The sequence below is a fragment of the Sporobolomyces koalae genome (assembly GCF_050403365.1).
Source record: "Sporobolomyces koalae JCM15063 DNA, S_koalae_JCM15063T_v1_ctg78, whole genome shotgun sequence".
NCBI classification, from domain to species: Eukaryota; Fungi; Basidiomycota; class Microbotryomycetes; order Sporidiobolales; family Sporidiobolaceae; genus Sporobolomyces; species Sporobolomyces koalae.
The window spans coordinates 1-12,387 of NW_027481693.1; the positions used below are offsets into that span (position 1 = coordinate 1).

Sequence of the window (12,387 nt, forward strand, 5' to 3'; positions counted from 1 at the left end):
CCCCCCCCCCCCCCCCCCCCCCCCCCCCCCCCCCCCCCCCCCCCCCCCCCCCCCCCCCCCCCCCCCCCCCCCCCCCCCCCCCCCCCCCCCCCCCCCCCCCCCCCCCCCCCATTGTGATTCGCGCAGAATGAAAAGGAAGACGTACCACATGCGTTACAGAGCGTCCGTGGACCTTCAGGACCTTTGCGCCACTCAGGACTGTCTGTCCTGCCACAATCTCGACACACGAGATCGCTATCTCCATCGCTCTTTTGCTTTTGCTGGGAAAACAATCGAAAAAACGATAAAAATCCGCGCGTTCCATGTCAAAAAAATTTTCGAGCAAGGAATGGGATAAGGAAAAGTTGTCTCCAAAACTCACCCTTCGTCGTTTCTCACTCTGTCCATCTCCTTTCTTCCCGTTCGCACTGATCCCGATCCCGAGTGCACCGTACGTGTTGGAAGTCGAAGGGATCAGTTCCGAAGTTCGGATCAACCCCGTCGATGGATCAATCACGCTCGCAGAGGTTCTCGCATCGAACAGATCTCCTCGGGGTGGGTATGCCGCCGAAGGACTAGGTCCGATCGAGTTTGCAGAAGATTCTGATCGAGAGAAAGGTGATTCGAAAAAATAAAAAGAAAATCGTCAACCGCGTGAGTCTTGATCAGGATTGGCAGAGGAAACGGAGAAATCGCACCAGATTGTTGTTGTTGGCTCTTGGTCGTAGACGCAAATGTGCCATCGCCTTCAATCTCTTCGTACAGGATCAACAGTTCCTGTCGAAGTTTCTCATTCTCCATCTTGAGTTCGAGGAACGAGTCCAACATGGCGATCGATCGTGAAGGGTAAGGCCTCGCCAGTCCGAAGAAACATTTCGGTTGGTTCGTAGTTGACGACGGGTTCGAGTTATTGAGCGAGAGAGACGAAGAGGATGACGATGCCGACGACGATGTCGTCGACGGAGTTGCCGAGGTGGAAGAGTTGGTCGGGGAGGAAGAGGTCGACCCGGAGAAAAAGTGACCCGTCACTTCAAACAGGACGTGGAGATCGTCCTTTGTGCGGAAGCGGTAATGTGCCGTAAGTCGTTCAGGTTGAGGAGCTCCGCCTGGATTCGGGGATGGTGTACTCGGTGCGGCGAGACACTGGAAGAATTCGCGTCTGAATGGTTCGACGTCGGAAGGATGCAAGAACGAGAAGAAATTCTGGCCGCGCAGTTCCTCAGGGTCGTAGCCGCACAGGACGTCGACGGAGGGACTCGCAAAGATAAAGGTACCGTCGGTACTGATGACATGCATGAAGTCTTCGATCGATTCGAGGATGTACTGGGACCAGTTTTTGCGCGTGTTGAACAGTGCGGTCGTGCTACTCGACTTGGGTTGCTTGTGTTGACCATTGGGAGGCGCGTCTTGACGAGTGTAAGGGGTTGTAGCCGACCTTCGCGGTGCGTTCGAGCTGTCTTCGCTCATGGCGTCACTGGCTCCGATCGAAGCGGCGCTCTTGATGTTGCTCGCACTACCGACACTGGCCGCGGATACTCGTAATGGTCCGACCGCACTCGAAACTGGGTTCGAACGGGAGGGGGACAAGGTTCAGCCCCGGCACATTACGCCAAGCGGAGCGATCACAAGAAAGTTTTTGGGGGAACGCACGTTGTTGTGATTCGAGGGGATCAGATGTCGACGGTCCTGCGGTGCCGTACGATACTCTTTGAGAGGGAGCGAGCGAGTACGCCGAGTAACTCGCAGCACGGTGATGTTGAGGTGCATTCGCCGGTTCACGTGGTTGTGAAGTCATGTACATTGAAGTAGGTACTGCAGAGGTGGAAGGTTCCGAGGCGGATGGTGCATCCATGGTCCCGTACGAAGCGAGGAACGAATTCAGGTCGAATGAACCGCTCGCGTTCGGCCCAACGCCAGCCATATTGCTCGTCGACTGTCGAGGATGCTGTGGTTGCATTCTCTTGAGCTGAGATCGTACAGCGTCGCGAGAGGTGAGAGTGTCGAGATGAGACGGCCTCGGAAAGAAGGCTCGATCGCGTTGGATCTCCGATGTCATCGAAGAGGTTTTCAATTTCCAGCTCTGCCATCCCGACTCTCAGGCTACGAGTCGCCACTAATCTCTTGTGTTCCGAATCAACTGCGAGGAACGACATTTTTCGCCGAGCGCGTGAAATGAATCTGACTCCGAAATTTGAATGCGCGAACACTACGGTACAACAGTGCGCACGATCCCAACGGCAGTTCGAGCTTTTTAAGAGTGCGCCAGCTTTGTCGCCATCTCGATTCCTTCTTCTTGATCCTTGATCAACCCTCTCAACATCCTCCCGACTTCGCCCCCTTCGAGTCCCGCATGAGTTCCAAACGCGATTTTCGTTTCCTCGAACGCGGCGACCAACTGTCTAATCCCTTCCCTCCTCGCGTTCGTATCCTTCCAGTAATCCCATTCTTCCTGTTGCGTCTCGGGAGTAGCGACTGTTCCGAGTCGAGCGATCGTGGTCGACAGGATTGACCTGACGGGATGTCCATACTCGTAAATTCGTTTTGAGCCTTGGAACGCCGAACGAGCCGTTTTGATTGCGAGATGAAACTGTCCCGCGTCTAGTTGCAAAGAGAGCAAGAGCGAGTACGCTTCCGAGAGTGGGTACGTAGCTCGTGCGATTCGAGGTCGAATCGTCTCGAGCGAATTGACAAGGTTGTCGAGGTTGATCCGGGCAGCCGCAAGATCTGGAATCTCAACAGTAGGGGTTCAGTAAGTCTGAGGCCAATCTAAGAACCTCGAGTAGTGCTCACCAGAATATTGGGTACGTTCGACTTCTTGATATGTATTTTTCGCGTTGTCGAGCATGGATTCGAGGTCTGGTACCTCGCAAACTCGCTTGCATACCGAGCAACTTGCCTCGCCTCCTCCTGCTACACAAGCGAGTAGAACGTCAGCTTACTGGACCCTCAACATCTCTTTTTGGAAACTCACGCGAGATGGGTACCAAACCAGTACACGATTCATTTTCGCATTCAAACGCTTCCCTCGGATCGACAAATCCCTGCATGGCGACTGGTGGAACACACGTTCGACATCGACATTCAAACTTGTACCGTTCCTTCAACTCGACTTGTCTCGATTTGGTCGGGAGGCCCAAATCGACATAACTCGTCAAGACTTCTTCTCCTGGTTCGATCGTTCGAATCGCAACGACTCTCATCGTTCTCGAGTTGGTTGAGGACGAGAGGGGAAAAGTTGGGAACACGACGACCGCATTCGGATCGCACGAGTGATTGATCAATGCCGTCAAAGGTGAGATTGAAACGCCAATGTTGGTCAGGTCTGTAGGCGAAGTGAGCGAGAACGAATTCGAGGTGAACTGCTCAACAATGCGCGTCAGGCAGAACTCGGTCTCGTAAAAAAGGGCGTAAAGTAAAGTCCTCACTCGAGACAAGAGATCGAATAACGCAGCAGAGTCTCGACAGGTTTTGAGAAGAGTTTCCTGGCCAACACAGGTCGCAACTGCGATCGAGAGGTCGTAGTACTTGGTCTGCTCATCTGGTGAGAGCTTGTCCCGGTCTGCGTGGACGAAATCAATCTCGATTAGCCACGTGTTTTGCACAACCTCAAAAGAGAGAGAAGTGCATCTGTTTTAACTCACGCGATTCGAGCGATTCAAATTCTTTCATCTATGATACAGCTCGAATTGTTCCGTCAACCAAACCGAATTTGGGACGAGAGAGAAACGAGTCAAAAGCCTTACGAACGTCGCGTTTCCCTCGAGCTGACTCTTCCACAATAACCTCGCGAGCGCTCGGACAGGCGTATCGGGTACGAATAGTCGATTCGGGTCACGTTTGTGCCGACCGTTCGCTTTCGCAGCTGTAGCGATCGTGCGCCACGCTTTGCATTCAAATTTGTGTAATGTCCAATCGCGCGTTTGACAAGACTACTTTTTGCGTTCATGTCCGTTATAAGTTGCAGAAGCGGCTGTAAATATTTCGTTTGTGGGGTTCTGTAGACAGAGAAACGGGGACGACTCACGCTGGTACAGTACTGGATCGTGTGACAAAGCGAGCATTGCAACAAGGGCTTGTGATCCCGGGTGTCGTCCGAGGTACGAAAGCATGCGCTACAGCGTCGAGACAGATTGCGATTGTCGAGCACCGAGATGAGCGGAGAAGTCGCGATCAAAGTCGAACCTAAAGAATAAAGGGCACAATCGAGCACGTGACCCGGACCTTCTGATCAGTTTTTGAAAGTATCTCCAAACATGAGAGCTCGATCTGAAGAGCGTTACCTGGCAGAGCTCGAGCGGTAGTGACGATCCCTCGGCCTCTGTACGGGATCTCGTGTACTGCGAGCGAGTCTGGCAAGTCGGGATGCGAGTAATCGATCAACCGCGATGTACTCGCGCCCGCCTTTGACGATTCGATCGGTTCAGCTTGTTTTCGACAACCTATCGAGTCGTTTCGTACAGTAGCAGGGTCGTCGAGAGATGGTTCCGGTACGCGAGGGTCGGGAGAAGATCTACTCGAAGCAGTTCGAGGCGATGAGTAGGCATTGTTGACTCGCCTGCTCGAGCGCTGAGCTTTCAATTGCGCCCACTCGCTCGACATGGCGAGATCGCACGCTGATCCACTCCCGAGGTGGAGAAGAGTGCGGCGCCGACATTCTTCTTGCTTTCCTCCATTTTCAATCCATCCAATCACGACAGACGAGCAGACACGAGATGGAACAAGTATCGCAAAACTATTCGTTCGGTGGCGTCTTGCGCAAGTACAAGATTGCATCGAGCAAAGCACTTGGCGGACTCGCATCGCAGTTCAACGTCTTCCTACCTCAGTCAGCGCTCGAGCACAGCACCAAAGTTCCGTGAGTGACAGTGTTCACTGTATCTCTGTCGGGACTGATGAGCGAACGTCGAACCCAAGTCTCGGGAGAGGAGCATGACGACATTCTGGGTTGTGGGGCAGCAACATCTCTTCGATTGTACTGACGGTGGCTCTTTCGGTTTTTTTCGGGACCAGGGTCGTGTACTACCTTGCAGGACTGACCTGCAACGAAGACACGGGCGCACAGAAAGGTGGTTTCCTGCGAGACGCAAGTGAACATGGTGCGAACGATCCTTTTTCTCCTCTCAAGGCTCTCGCGACTCAAAACTTGATCCGCACCCTCTCCTTCAGGTATCGCTTTGGTCTTCCCAGACACCTCCCCTCGAGGAGCGGGAGTTGAGGGAGAAGACAAAGATTGGGACTTTGGCACTGGAGCCGGGTTCTACCTCGATGCTACCAGTGATGCCTACTCGAAGCACTACAACATGTACGCTATCTCTTTGTCCCAATCGCCCGATTGTCCTTGCTCATAGACGGGAGAACCCTTTTTCCGTGTCAGGTACGACTTTATCGTCAACGAGTTGCCGACGCACCTCGCACAACTTCCGCTCGACCTGAAACGATCGTCAATCATGGGACACTCGATGGGAGGACACGGTGCTTTGACCCTGTACCTCAAGAACCCGGAGTTGTACCGCTCGGCATCCGCGTTCGCTCCGATCGCGAACCCGACCCAAGCGCCATGGGGCGAGAAAGCGTTCGGAGGGTATCTCAAAGGAGGAATCGAAGACGGCAAACGTTACGACGCGACCGAATTGTTGGGACAGGTTAATACCGACACCAAGGATCACCTCAAGATCCTAGTCGATGTCGGAACTGGAGACCAATTCTATAACCAGAAGCAACGTCAGTCTTCTTTACATCCTCTTGCTCTACAAGCTCCTATACTGACGATTCTTTGTGTCGACAGTTCTTCTTGAGAACTTTCTCAAGGCTCGAGATGCGGCAGGCTTGACCGAGGACCAAGTTCGCGTCAACTTGCATGACAATTATGATCACTCGTACTGGTTCATCTCGACGTTTGGACCGAGTACGAGAGACCCTCTCTTTATGGAGCGGTACCCGACAACATGGACAGGCATGCTGATGCTTGCGATTTGAACTTGCCGATCGAACGGTACCAGGTCACATCAAGTTCCATGCCGACATTCTCAACGCACTACCAGGTTCTCAGTGAATGCTCTCGGAATCGACTCTGTAAAAATGAAACAATACTGGCAATGAGAAGCGCGGGAAAAAGAACTAACAGGATCAACAGACAAGGAGATTAAAAATGGAGAGGAAACAAAGAGACTAGTTTAGACAGTGTAAGGGAAAAATTCGCATTCAATGATGACGGTGGGTCGCATTGCCCATGCCACCTCTACCTGCGAGATGTTCGTCATCTTTGTGTCTCTTCTCGAATTCCTTCTCGACCCTCTCGTCTTCCTCATCCAACACTTGTTCCTTGATCCTCGCGTTCGCATCTCGACTGTCGGAACGTACGTTGCCCAATCCTCCTCGACCGGAAGCGACGGGCAAATCTTCACCGTGATGTTTCGCACGAGCACGAGAACGAGATCGGGACCGAGCGGCATCGACCACGAGAGGTGATTCCGAGGGTTCGCTGCCTTCTCGAACTCGGGAACGAGACATGTTTCCGGCTCCACCTATCAAGTGATCAGAAACGAGACATTGTCATCAGAGCGAGCGCAAAACGAGAGAGAGACGAGCGGGATTTGGGTGAGGCTTGGCAGTGGGGGGTTTCTGCGATAAGCTCTCGTCGAATCGGAATTCAGTGACTGACCTCGACCGGTCGCGACGAGGTTGCGACCTCTCGATTCAGGTCGTGATCCAGTCGACTCGTGCTCCGGGTTCAATGGCGAATGAGGCGAAACGCGTCCGCGTTCTGCTGGCGAGAGAAAGAAGTGATCGGGTGCATATCAGCCGCGGCGATCTTCGAAGTAACACGGGATGGAGGGAGCTTGTAGGGTGGTCTAACCTTCCTCGTGGTGTTGTCCGTTGCCACTGACGATGCCTTTGAGCTTGTTGACTATCGATGCCATTGTTGACGTAGGGAGAAGGAGAGGATTCCCTTATCGGCGGGGCGCTTCTGCGTCACGCGCCCGAGTCGCTCGGACTTGTCCGTTTTTCTGTCACCCTCATACAATCGCTTGCTTTCCGAGCAACGTTATAGGATAGTACTGAAAAGTCATACGCGGAGCTTTGAAAATTTAGCATGGCGAATAATTACAGTGCTGAGAGCAAGCTGACGAATGCAAACAGCGATAACGCTCTGAAGAGTAAATACAGTACAGACGACACAAGAATGGAAGAAACGGATTGTCATCTGGGCGGTCGATAGTCTCGATGCCTCATTGGGCTCAGGAAGCTTTGCTGCCCCAAAGCGAAAAATTGCCCGCTCCACCTGTGTAGATTTGGCAGCGATCCGTGTCAGAACGTGCCAGGTAGGAGCCTAGAGAAGACAGGCCAAGCGATGCTTGGAAAAACGTACCCCTTCCGCTAGAAACCCATCGCTGCGTTGAAGGATTGGCTCGTTCCCGCTCTTCCCGTTTGCGGTACTCTTCCTCTCGCATCAGCTCGTCTTCCTTCTCGGCACGTTCCTGTTCCTCAAGGACTTCGAGATCTCGACTGCCGCTTTGACTCCTGATCACGTTGCCACGACCCCCTCGTCCACTGCTTGAAACTTCGATCCTGCCTTCCCGTTCTCGCGATTGACTGCGATCCTGTCGTACTTGTTTGACCAAGTCTGGATCTTCCTCTCCATTGTACCCGAGCACTTCGTCTTCGTTCGAGATGGCAACCAAATTACCCGCACCACCTCGACCCGAACTGACGACTTTGCCTGCTCCGGGAGACAGAGCCGTTCGTCCTCGAGATGACGAGCGCGTCTGAGTTGCTGACAATGGATATTGTGAAGTCGTTGCAACGTTCGTGGATGCGATTGATTGTCGACCACGTGAAGCAGATGCTGTGCGAGGTGCGAATGCTGAAAACGGAGATCTTCCTCGGGGTTCATCCGACGTCGCGGCTGTTTCCACAAGCAATCGCATAAGTCTGAGACGTTCACGCTAGAGAGGGAGAGCGAGAGAGATAGGAGAGACTGACGACCTTCACTGCCTCGCCTGCCTCGATCCTGATTCTCGCTCGAGACCGAACTGTCCCTCGCCTGACTGACAGCACGCTTGATCCGATCTCCAATCTTGCTCAAACTTCTTCTCGTACCATTCGGAGAACGAGACGTGGTCGTGGTCGTGGTGGTCGAATCCTGTCGTCCTTTGTCGGCCAACGAGGATCGTCCTCTCGGTTGGTCAGGAAACGGTGAAGGGACAGCGCCCGAAGGTGCGTAGGTGGATGCCCGCGAAAGACTGTCAACTGCGGTCGTCGTGGTCGATACGGTGTCCCGCGTTTGCTCGAGTGTTGCCATTCTCCTTGTTCCGGCTTCGAAGTAGGTCTGGCCAAGCCTTGCGTTGTAGCGTAGCTTCAAGACGATGATGCGACTACCCAGAGATGCGTTTTATCGGTCAACAATGATGAGGGGCGTGAGAAGGCGACGATGTGGAGAAGAGGTCTGAAACTCTTGTTAATCACGTGTCTGCGACTGACGCGTTGCACTCAAATCGTACAATACATGAATCCTCGAGCAGAATGTGAGAAAACTCATAGTCATCAGGCGCCAAGAAAACAGCTTTAGGTGCAGTAGGCAGTATTGTCCGCGGAGCAAACTCGAAGAGCATTCCAATTCAGCAGCAGCAAAAGACAGTCTCGGACGTCGGATCATGCTCTAGTGCCAGCATGAGCCAGCAATAGCTAGATCTTGAATAGTCATTGCACAATTTTCTGCAACCAGCGCACGAAATCTTCCGTCTCTTCGCGTCCAAGACTGTGCGCAAGTCCCCGATAGCTCTTCCACTCGAGGTCCTCTATCCCGAGTTCTTTCTCGAGGTACTTGACAGACTTCTCCGCTTTATCGTGCGAGATGACCGGGTCGTGCGTGCCATGCGCGATGAAATAGGGTATCGACGGCGCATGAGGCGATACGAGCTGTACGACGGCACGAGCGTGGTTGTCAGAGAGACGATTCGAACATGCTGCATCAAAAGAGTCAGGCTCGCTTACGGATTTGATCTTGTCCTCGTGAGTCATGCCCAAGTAGCCCGACAAGACACTCACTCCTCCGAGTTTCTCTCCGCTCGTGAGCCCCGTCAAGAGTGAAAGGATTCCACCTTGCGAGAATCCTCCGACGATGATCTTGGACCGCTCGATGCCACTCGCAACTTCTTGCTCGACGAGCGACTGAATCGATTCGATCGAGGCGAGCATGCCTTCTGTATCTTCGTCGGCAGGACCTGCTCCCATTCGTCTCACATCAAACCTATAACTGTAATTCATCAATAAACCGTCTCTTTTTGGCGACTGGGAAGGGTTCGCGGTGAAAAGACACGAACCAAGCGGGCATCTTCATTCCATGGTTGACCGTCACTGGTCTCAGGGGTCTGGCAACGCGAAACATGACTATAGTCAACCTCAGAAGGCCTGTCTCTCGGCTCGAATAGGTAGAAACGAGAGCACGCACGCGTTTGTCACTATCCATTTCGTCCCTTTGACCACTCGACGAACGTGGTCTGCAAAGTCTGTCCATCCTTGAGCACTATCGCCGAGACCACTGTGATATCAAGTTGTCTGTCATCAGTATCGAGGGAATCACGGCGACAGTTCGGAACAGTCGAGAGGAGAGAGAGTCGATGAATGATTCCGACTGACTGAGACCAGATGACACTCGCCTGATGAGTACCGATGGCAGGCAGGACTACAGGTGCTCGCATCGGGGCGAGGTGAGCATATCTTGAGCCGCTCATCGAGTTCGGCAACTCTCGAGCGAGAAGTGGGGTTTTGATCCGTCGAGTTGTTCGAGCGAGAGATGAAGAGAGACTTGCGAAACACCGAGTTGATCAGAAGTCCAAAGTCTGCGAGCTGAGTCCGGTGCGGAGAGGTTGCTGGTCTCCAGAAACTTCCGATTCGGTCGACGGCGAATATTGCAATTCTTTGAGAAGCTTAGGCTTGTAAACTCGATTCATGATGTCTCGCTTCTCGAGTACATACATACGACTCGTAATTGCAAGTACTCATTTACCTAAGCACACTAAGGTCCGTCTCGCAATACATGAAAAACTGATATTCTACAACTCCTCGCAAACCTCTTCATCCTGCATGTCGCAGACCAGCATATGACCTGGCGAATGACCCATGACAATCTCTGGTAGGTTGGAATCTTGAATTGCGAGTTGTGGTGTGACTCCGCAACCCTGCAAGCAGAATGAAAATCGGTGAGCTCGACTCGGCGGGTTGAGCTGCTAGATCAGGATCTTGGCTTACCCAGTACACCGCAATCTCGCCTTCGCGGATCTCGCTCGCGTCGCCATAATCCGGATTCGTGCCGTCGAGGTCGGTGATGCCGAGCGAGCGGGCTCCTTCGATTCCCCACGCGACTGGCTCTCCATGCGCGAGTACGAACGGTCGAGTGATCGTGCGTACGAGTTCGAGAGACTCGCGTTGATAAGGTCGCATCGAGACGACCATGTGACCATGGAGTGCACCAGCGGGAGCGAGCGCAACTTTCGTTTTATCTGTGGCACCATCGTGCGTGAGTGGTGGACTTTTGGGGATTGAGAATGATCGGTAAAGCTCTCACACATGGGGACGTTTCGCTTGAGTTCGATGTGCCGCGGCACGAGCCCATGCGCGACGAGGGCCGATTCGAAAGAGTACGAGCAACCGATGAAGAACGCGATCGTGTCGGATTTCCATTCGGCGTTGACGTGCTTCTTGGATTCGAGTAGCTTGCCACTCGAGTAAACCCGGTACGAAGGGCAGTCTGTGCGAATATCGGAATCTTTGGCGAGATGCGCGGGCACAGTCGGGTCACCAACCTTGGTCTCTCCGAGGAGGGGGCATCTGAAATGAAGATTTCAAAATCAGTGCAGTCATCAGGGAGCAGTAGCTGGGCGAGACTCACGGTACCGGATTCCTTTTGCACAACGCCCTGAAATCACTCGCGTACTTGGCGGGAAGGAAGATCACGTTCGCCTGAACGTATCCATCGCAGATTCCGGCGGTTGTAGCCTCGTTCCAGTCTTCGTTCCTACATGCCAACCGAACTTGACCGGGCGAGAGAGGCGAAGGCATTGATAGATAGAGGCGGATAAGGTGTTCGGGTCCAGAGTCGGGCGAGGCTCAGTCGTTTCTTGCAGGTTTGACACGAGCGTAGGTGATTGCTGACAAGGATAGCAAGAGCAAGGTGCGGGTACTCCTCATGCTTTATCAGTTGGCTGCGGAATTGCACTTGCGGTCGGAAGATGCGGGGGCGCTCGTCGCGGAATCGCAAACAGCGGACGGAACCTTTAAAATTATCTGATGGTTAATTACTGTATGTACCTACATATGTACTCCTCTGTGATTTTGAAAATACGACCGAACAAACAAGCTCGAAAAGAAAATACGACCGAACAAACAAGCTCGAAAAAACCCCACCTTTGGTCGGGTCCCGACATTTTGATCGGCTCGCTACCAGGTCGGCTGTGTACGAGGGTCTCAGCGGGCAGTCGAGCGCGACAGATTTGGCGGTGAGGCATGGGCGAAACGGGCAAAAATCCAAATCGAGATTCGCGGATGCCGGTGTCATGATGAGCGGCGTGAAAGGCTTCGGTCGTCTCTCCTCTCTCTCTCTCTCTCTCTCTCTCTCTCTCTCTCACTCGCCACATCGCCTCTCGCTATCAGCAACGGATCGCTCGATCGTGAGTCTCTCTCCACTACCGGCACCAGCACCCTTCACAGCTCCACAGACACCCCGCGGACGGCAACCCCTCGCGCACAAACCCCCACCCGCCGCACGCACCGACCTACTTAGCATTCGCACACTCTGCACGACAACATCAGACCAGCGACAGTTGGCTCCACTGACGACGCAGCCAGAACCGCCCTCTTCGAGCTCAGGATCGAAGAGCTGACGTCGAGGGAGACTTGTGCAGAGTTCCCTACACCGACCAGAAGCAGGCGATCGGACGTCATCGCTCAAACGCTCGGGATCTCCTCGCTTGCCTTCGCGTTCAATCACCTCAGTGGCGAGGTGACCTCCTCTGCATCTACCAATCTCCGCACGATGTCTGATCGTCCTTTCCGAGTCTCGTACGGGTACGGATCCTTCGATCCTTCGAGGACGTCGGAACAAACCCGGCAGCAGCCTCCTTCCGCGCAGCTGAAGGTCTGATTGTCGGTCGACGAACTTGCTCTCGAGCCATGTATTGTCTTCAACATCAAGAGTCAGCGCATCGATCGCTACAATCGCGAAGCTGCTAACGTCCAGACTTTCGCAGTCAAAACTTCCTCCGATCGGGACCGAATCAAGCAGCTCCAGCTGGACGGCAACGTTCCGATCCGTATCGAGGCGACTTTCTGAACCGTCAGCGTTATGACTCGACGTTGTCTGCAATCTTTCACCTCGACTTTACTCTCTCTGTCTCCCCGTTCGGTTCT

General features: G+C 53.5%; 7 protein-coding genes across 7 annotated transcripts; 1 reads left to right on the forward strand and 6 right to left on the reverse strand.

Annotated features, from left to right (window-relative positions):
• Window positions 1-145: 145 nt before the first annotated feature.
• JCM15063_000586 (PAS domain-containing GATA-type transcription factor) lies at window positions 146-1,900 on the reverse strand (the record flags this gene model as incomplete). Its single annotated transcript, XM_076681566.1, has 4 exons — window positions 146-260; window positions 362-582; window positions 678-1,541; window positions 1,630-1,900. Coding segments are annotated over 4 exons (1,471 nt in total), but the record flags the coding sequence as incomplete, so codon positions are not given.
• A 330-nt stretch (window positions 1,901-2,230) lies between these two features.
• JCM15063_000587 (SET and MYND domain-containing protein) lies at window positions 2,231-4,578 on the reverse strand (the record flags this gene model as incomplete). The annotated part of the gene is made up of 8 exons (XM_076681567.1): window positions 2,231-2,703; window positions 2,770-2,889; window positions 2,951-3,338; window positions 3,405-3,538; window positions 3,621-3,648; window positions 3,723-3,908; window positions 4,004-4,161; window positions 4,260-4,578. 8 exons carry the CDS (start codon window positions 4,576-4,578, stop codon window positions 2,231-2,233), a joined length of 1,806 nt encoding a protein of 601 aa, XP_076531293.1.
• A 113-nt stretch (window positions 4,579-4,691) lies between these two features.
• JCM15063_000588 (S-formylglutathione hydrolase) lies at window positions 4,692-6,031 on the forward strand (the record flags this gene model as incomplete). Its single annotated transcript, XM_076681568.1, has 6 exons — window positions 4,692-4,834; window positions 4,990-5,075; window positions 5,146-5,281; window positions 5,354-5,700; window positions 5,765-5,884; window positions 5,979-6,031. The coding sequence occupies 6 exons, from the start codon at window positions 4,692-4,694 to the stop codon at window positions 6,029-6,031; spliced, it is 885 nt and encodes a 294-aa protein (XP_076531294.1).
• Window positions 6,032-6,180: 149 nt separating this feature from the next.
• JCM15063_000589 (uncharacterized protein) lies at window positions 6,181-6,899 on the reverse strand (the record flags this gene model as incomplete). Its single annotated transcript, XM_076681569.1, has 3 exons — window positions 6,181-6,503; window positions 6,641-6,745; window positions 6,836-6,899. 3 exons carry the CDS (start codon window positions 6,897-6,899, stop codon window positions 6,181-6,183), a joined length of 492 nt encoding a protein of 163 aa, XP_076531295.1.
• Window positions 6,900-7,217: 318 nt separating this feature from the next.
• JCM15063_000590 (uncharacterized protein) lies at window positions 7,218-8,281 on the reverse strand (the record flags this gene model as incomplete). Its single annotated transcript, XM_076681570.1, has 3 exons — window positions 7,218-7,261; window positions 7,349-7,885; window positions 7,963-8,281. 3 exons carry the CDS (start codon window positions 8,279-8,281, stop codon window positions 7,218-7,220), a joined length of 900 nt encoding a protein of 299 aa, XP_076531296.1.
• A 398-nt stretch (window positions 8,282-8,679) lies between these two features.
• JCM15063_000591 (uncharacterized protein) lies at window positions 8,680-9,680 on the reverse strand (the record flags this gene model as incomplete). The annotated part of the gene is made up of 5 exons (XM_076681571.1): window positions 8,680-8,898; window positions 8,974-9,229; window positions 9,303-9,350; window positions 9,431-9,520; window positions 9,619-9,680. The coding sequence occupies 5 exons, from the start codon at window positions 9,678-9,680 to the stop codon at window positions 8,680-8,682; spliced, it is 675 nt and encodes a 224-aa protein (XP_076531297.1).
• Window positions 9,681-10,034: 354 nt separating this feature from the next.
• JCM15063_000592 (uncharacterized protein) lies at window positions 10,035-11,040 on the reverse strand (the record flags this gene model as incomplete). Its single annotated transcript, XM_076681572.1, has 4 exons — window positions 10,035-10,160; window positions 10,231-10,481; window positions 10,547-10,809; window positions 10,871-11,040. 4 exons carry the CDS (start codon window positions 11,038-11,040, stop codon window positions 10,035-10,037), a joined length of 810 nt encoding a protein of 269 aa, XP_076531298.1.
• Window positions 11,041-12,387: the final 1,347 nt, after the last annotated feature.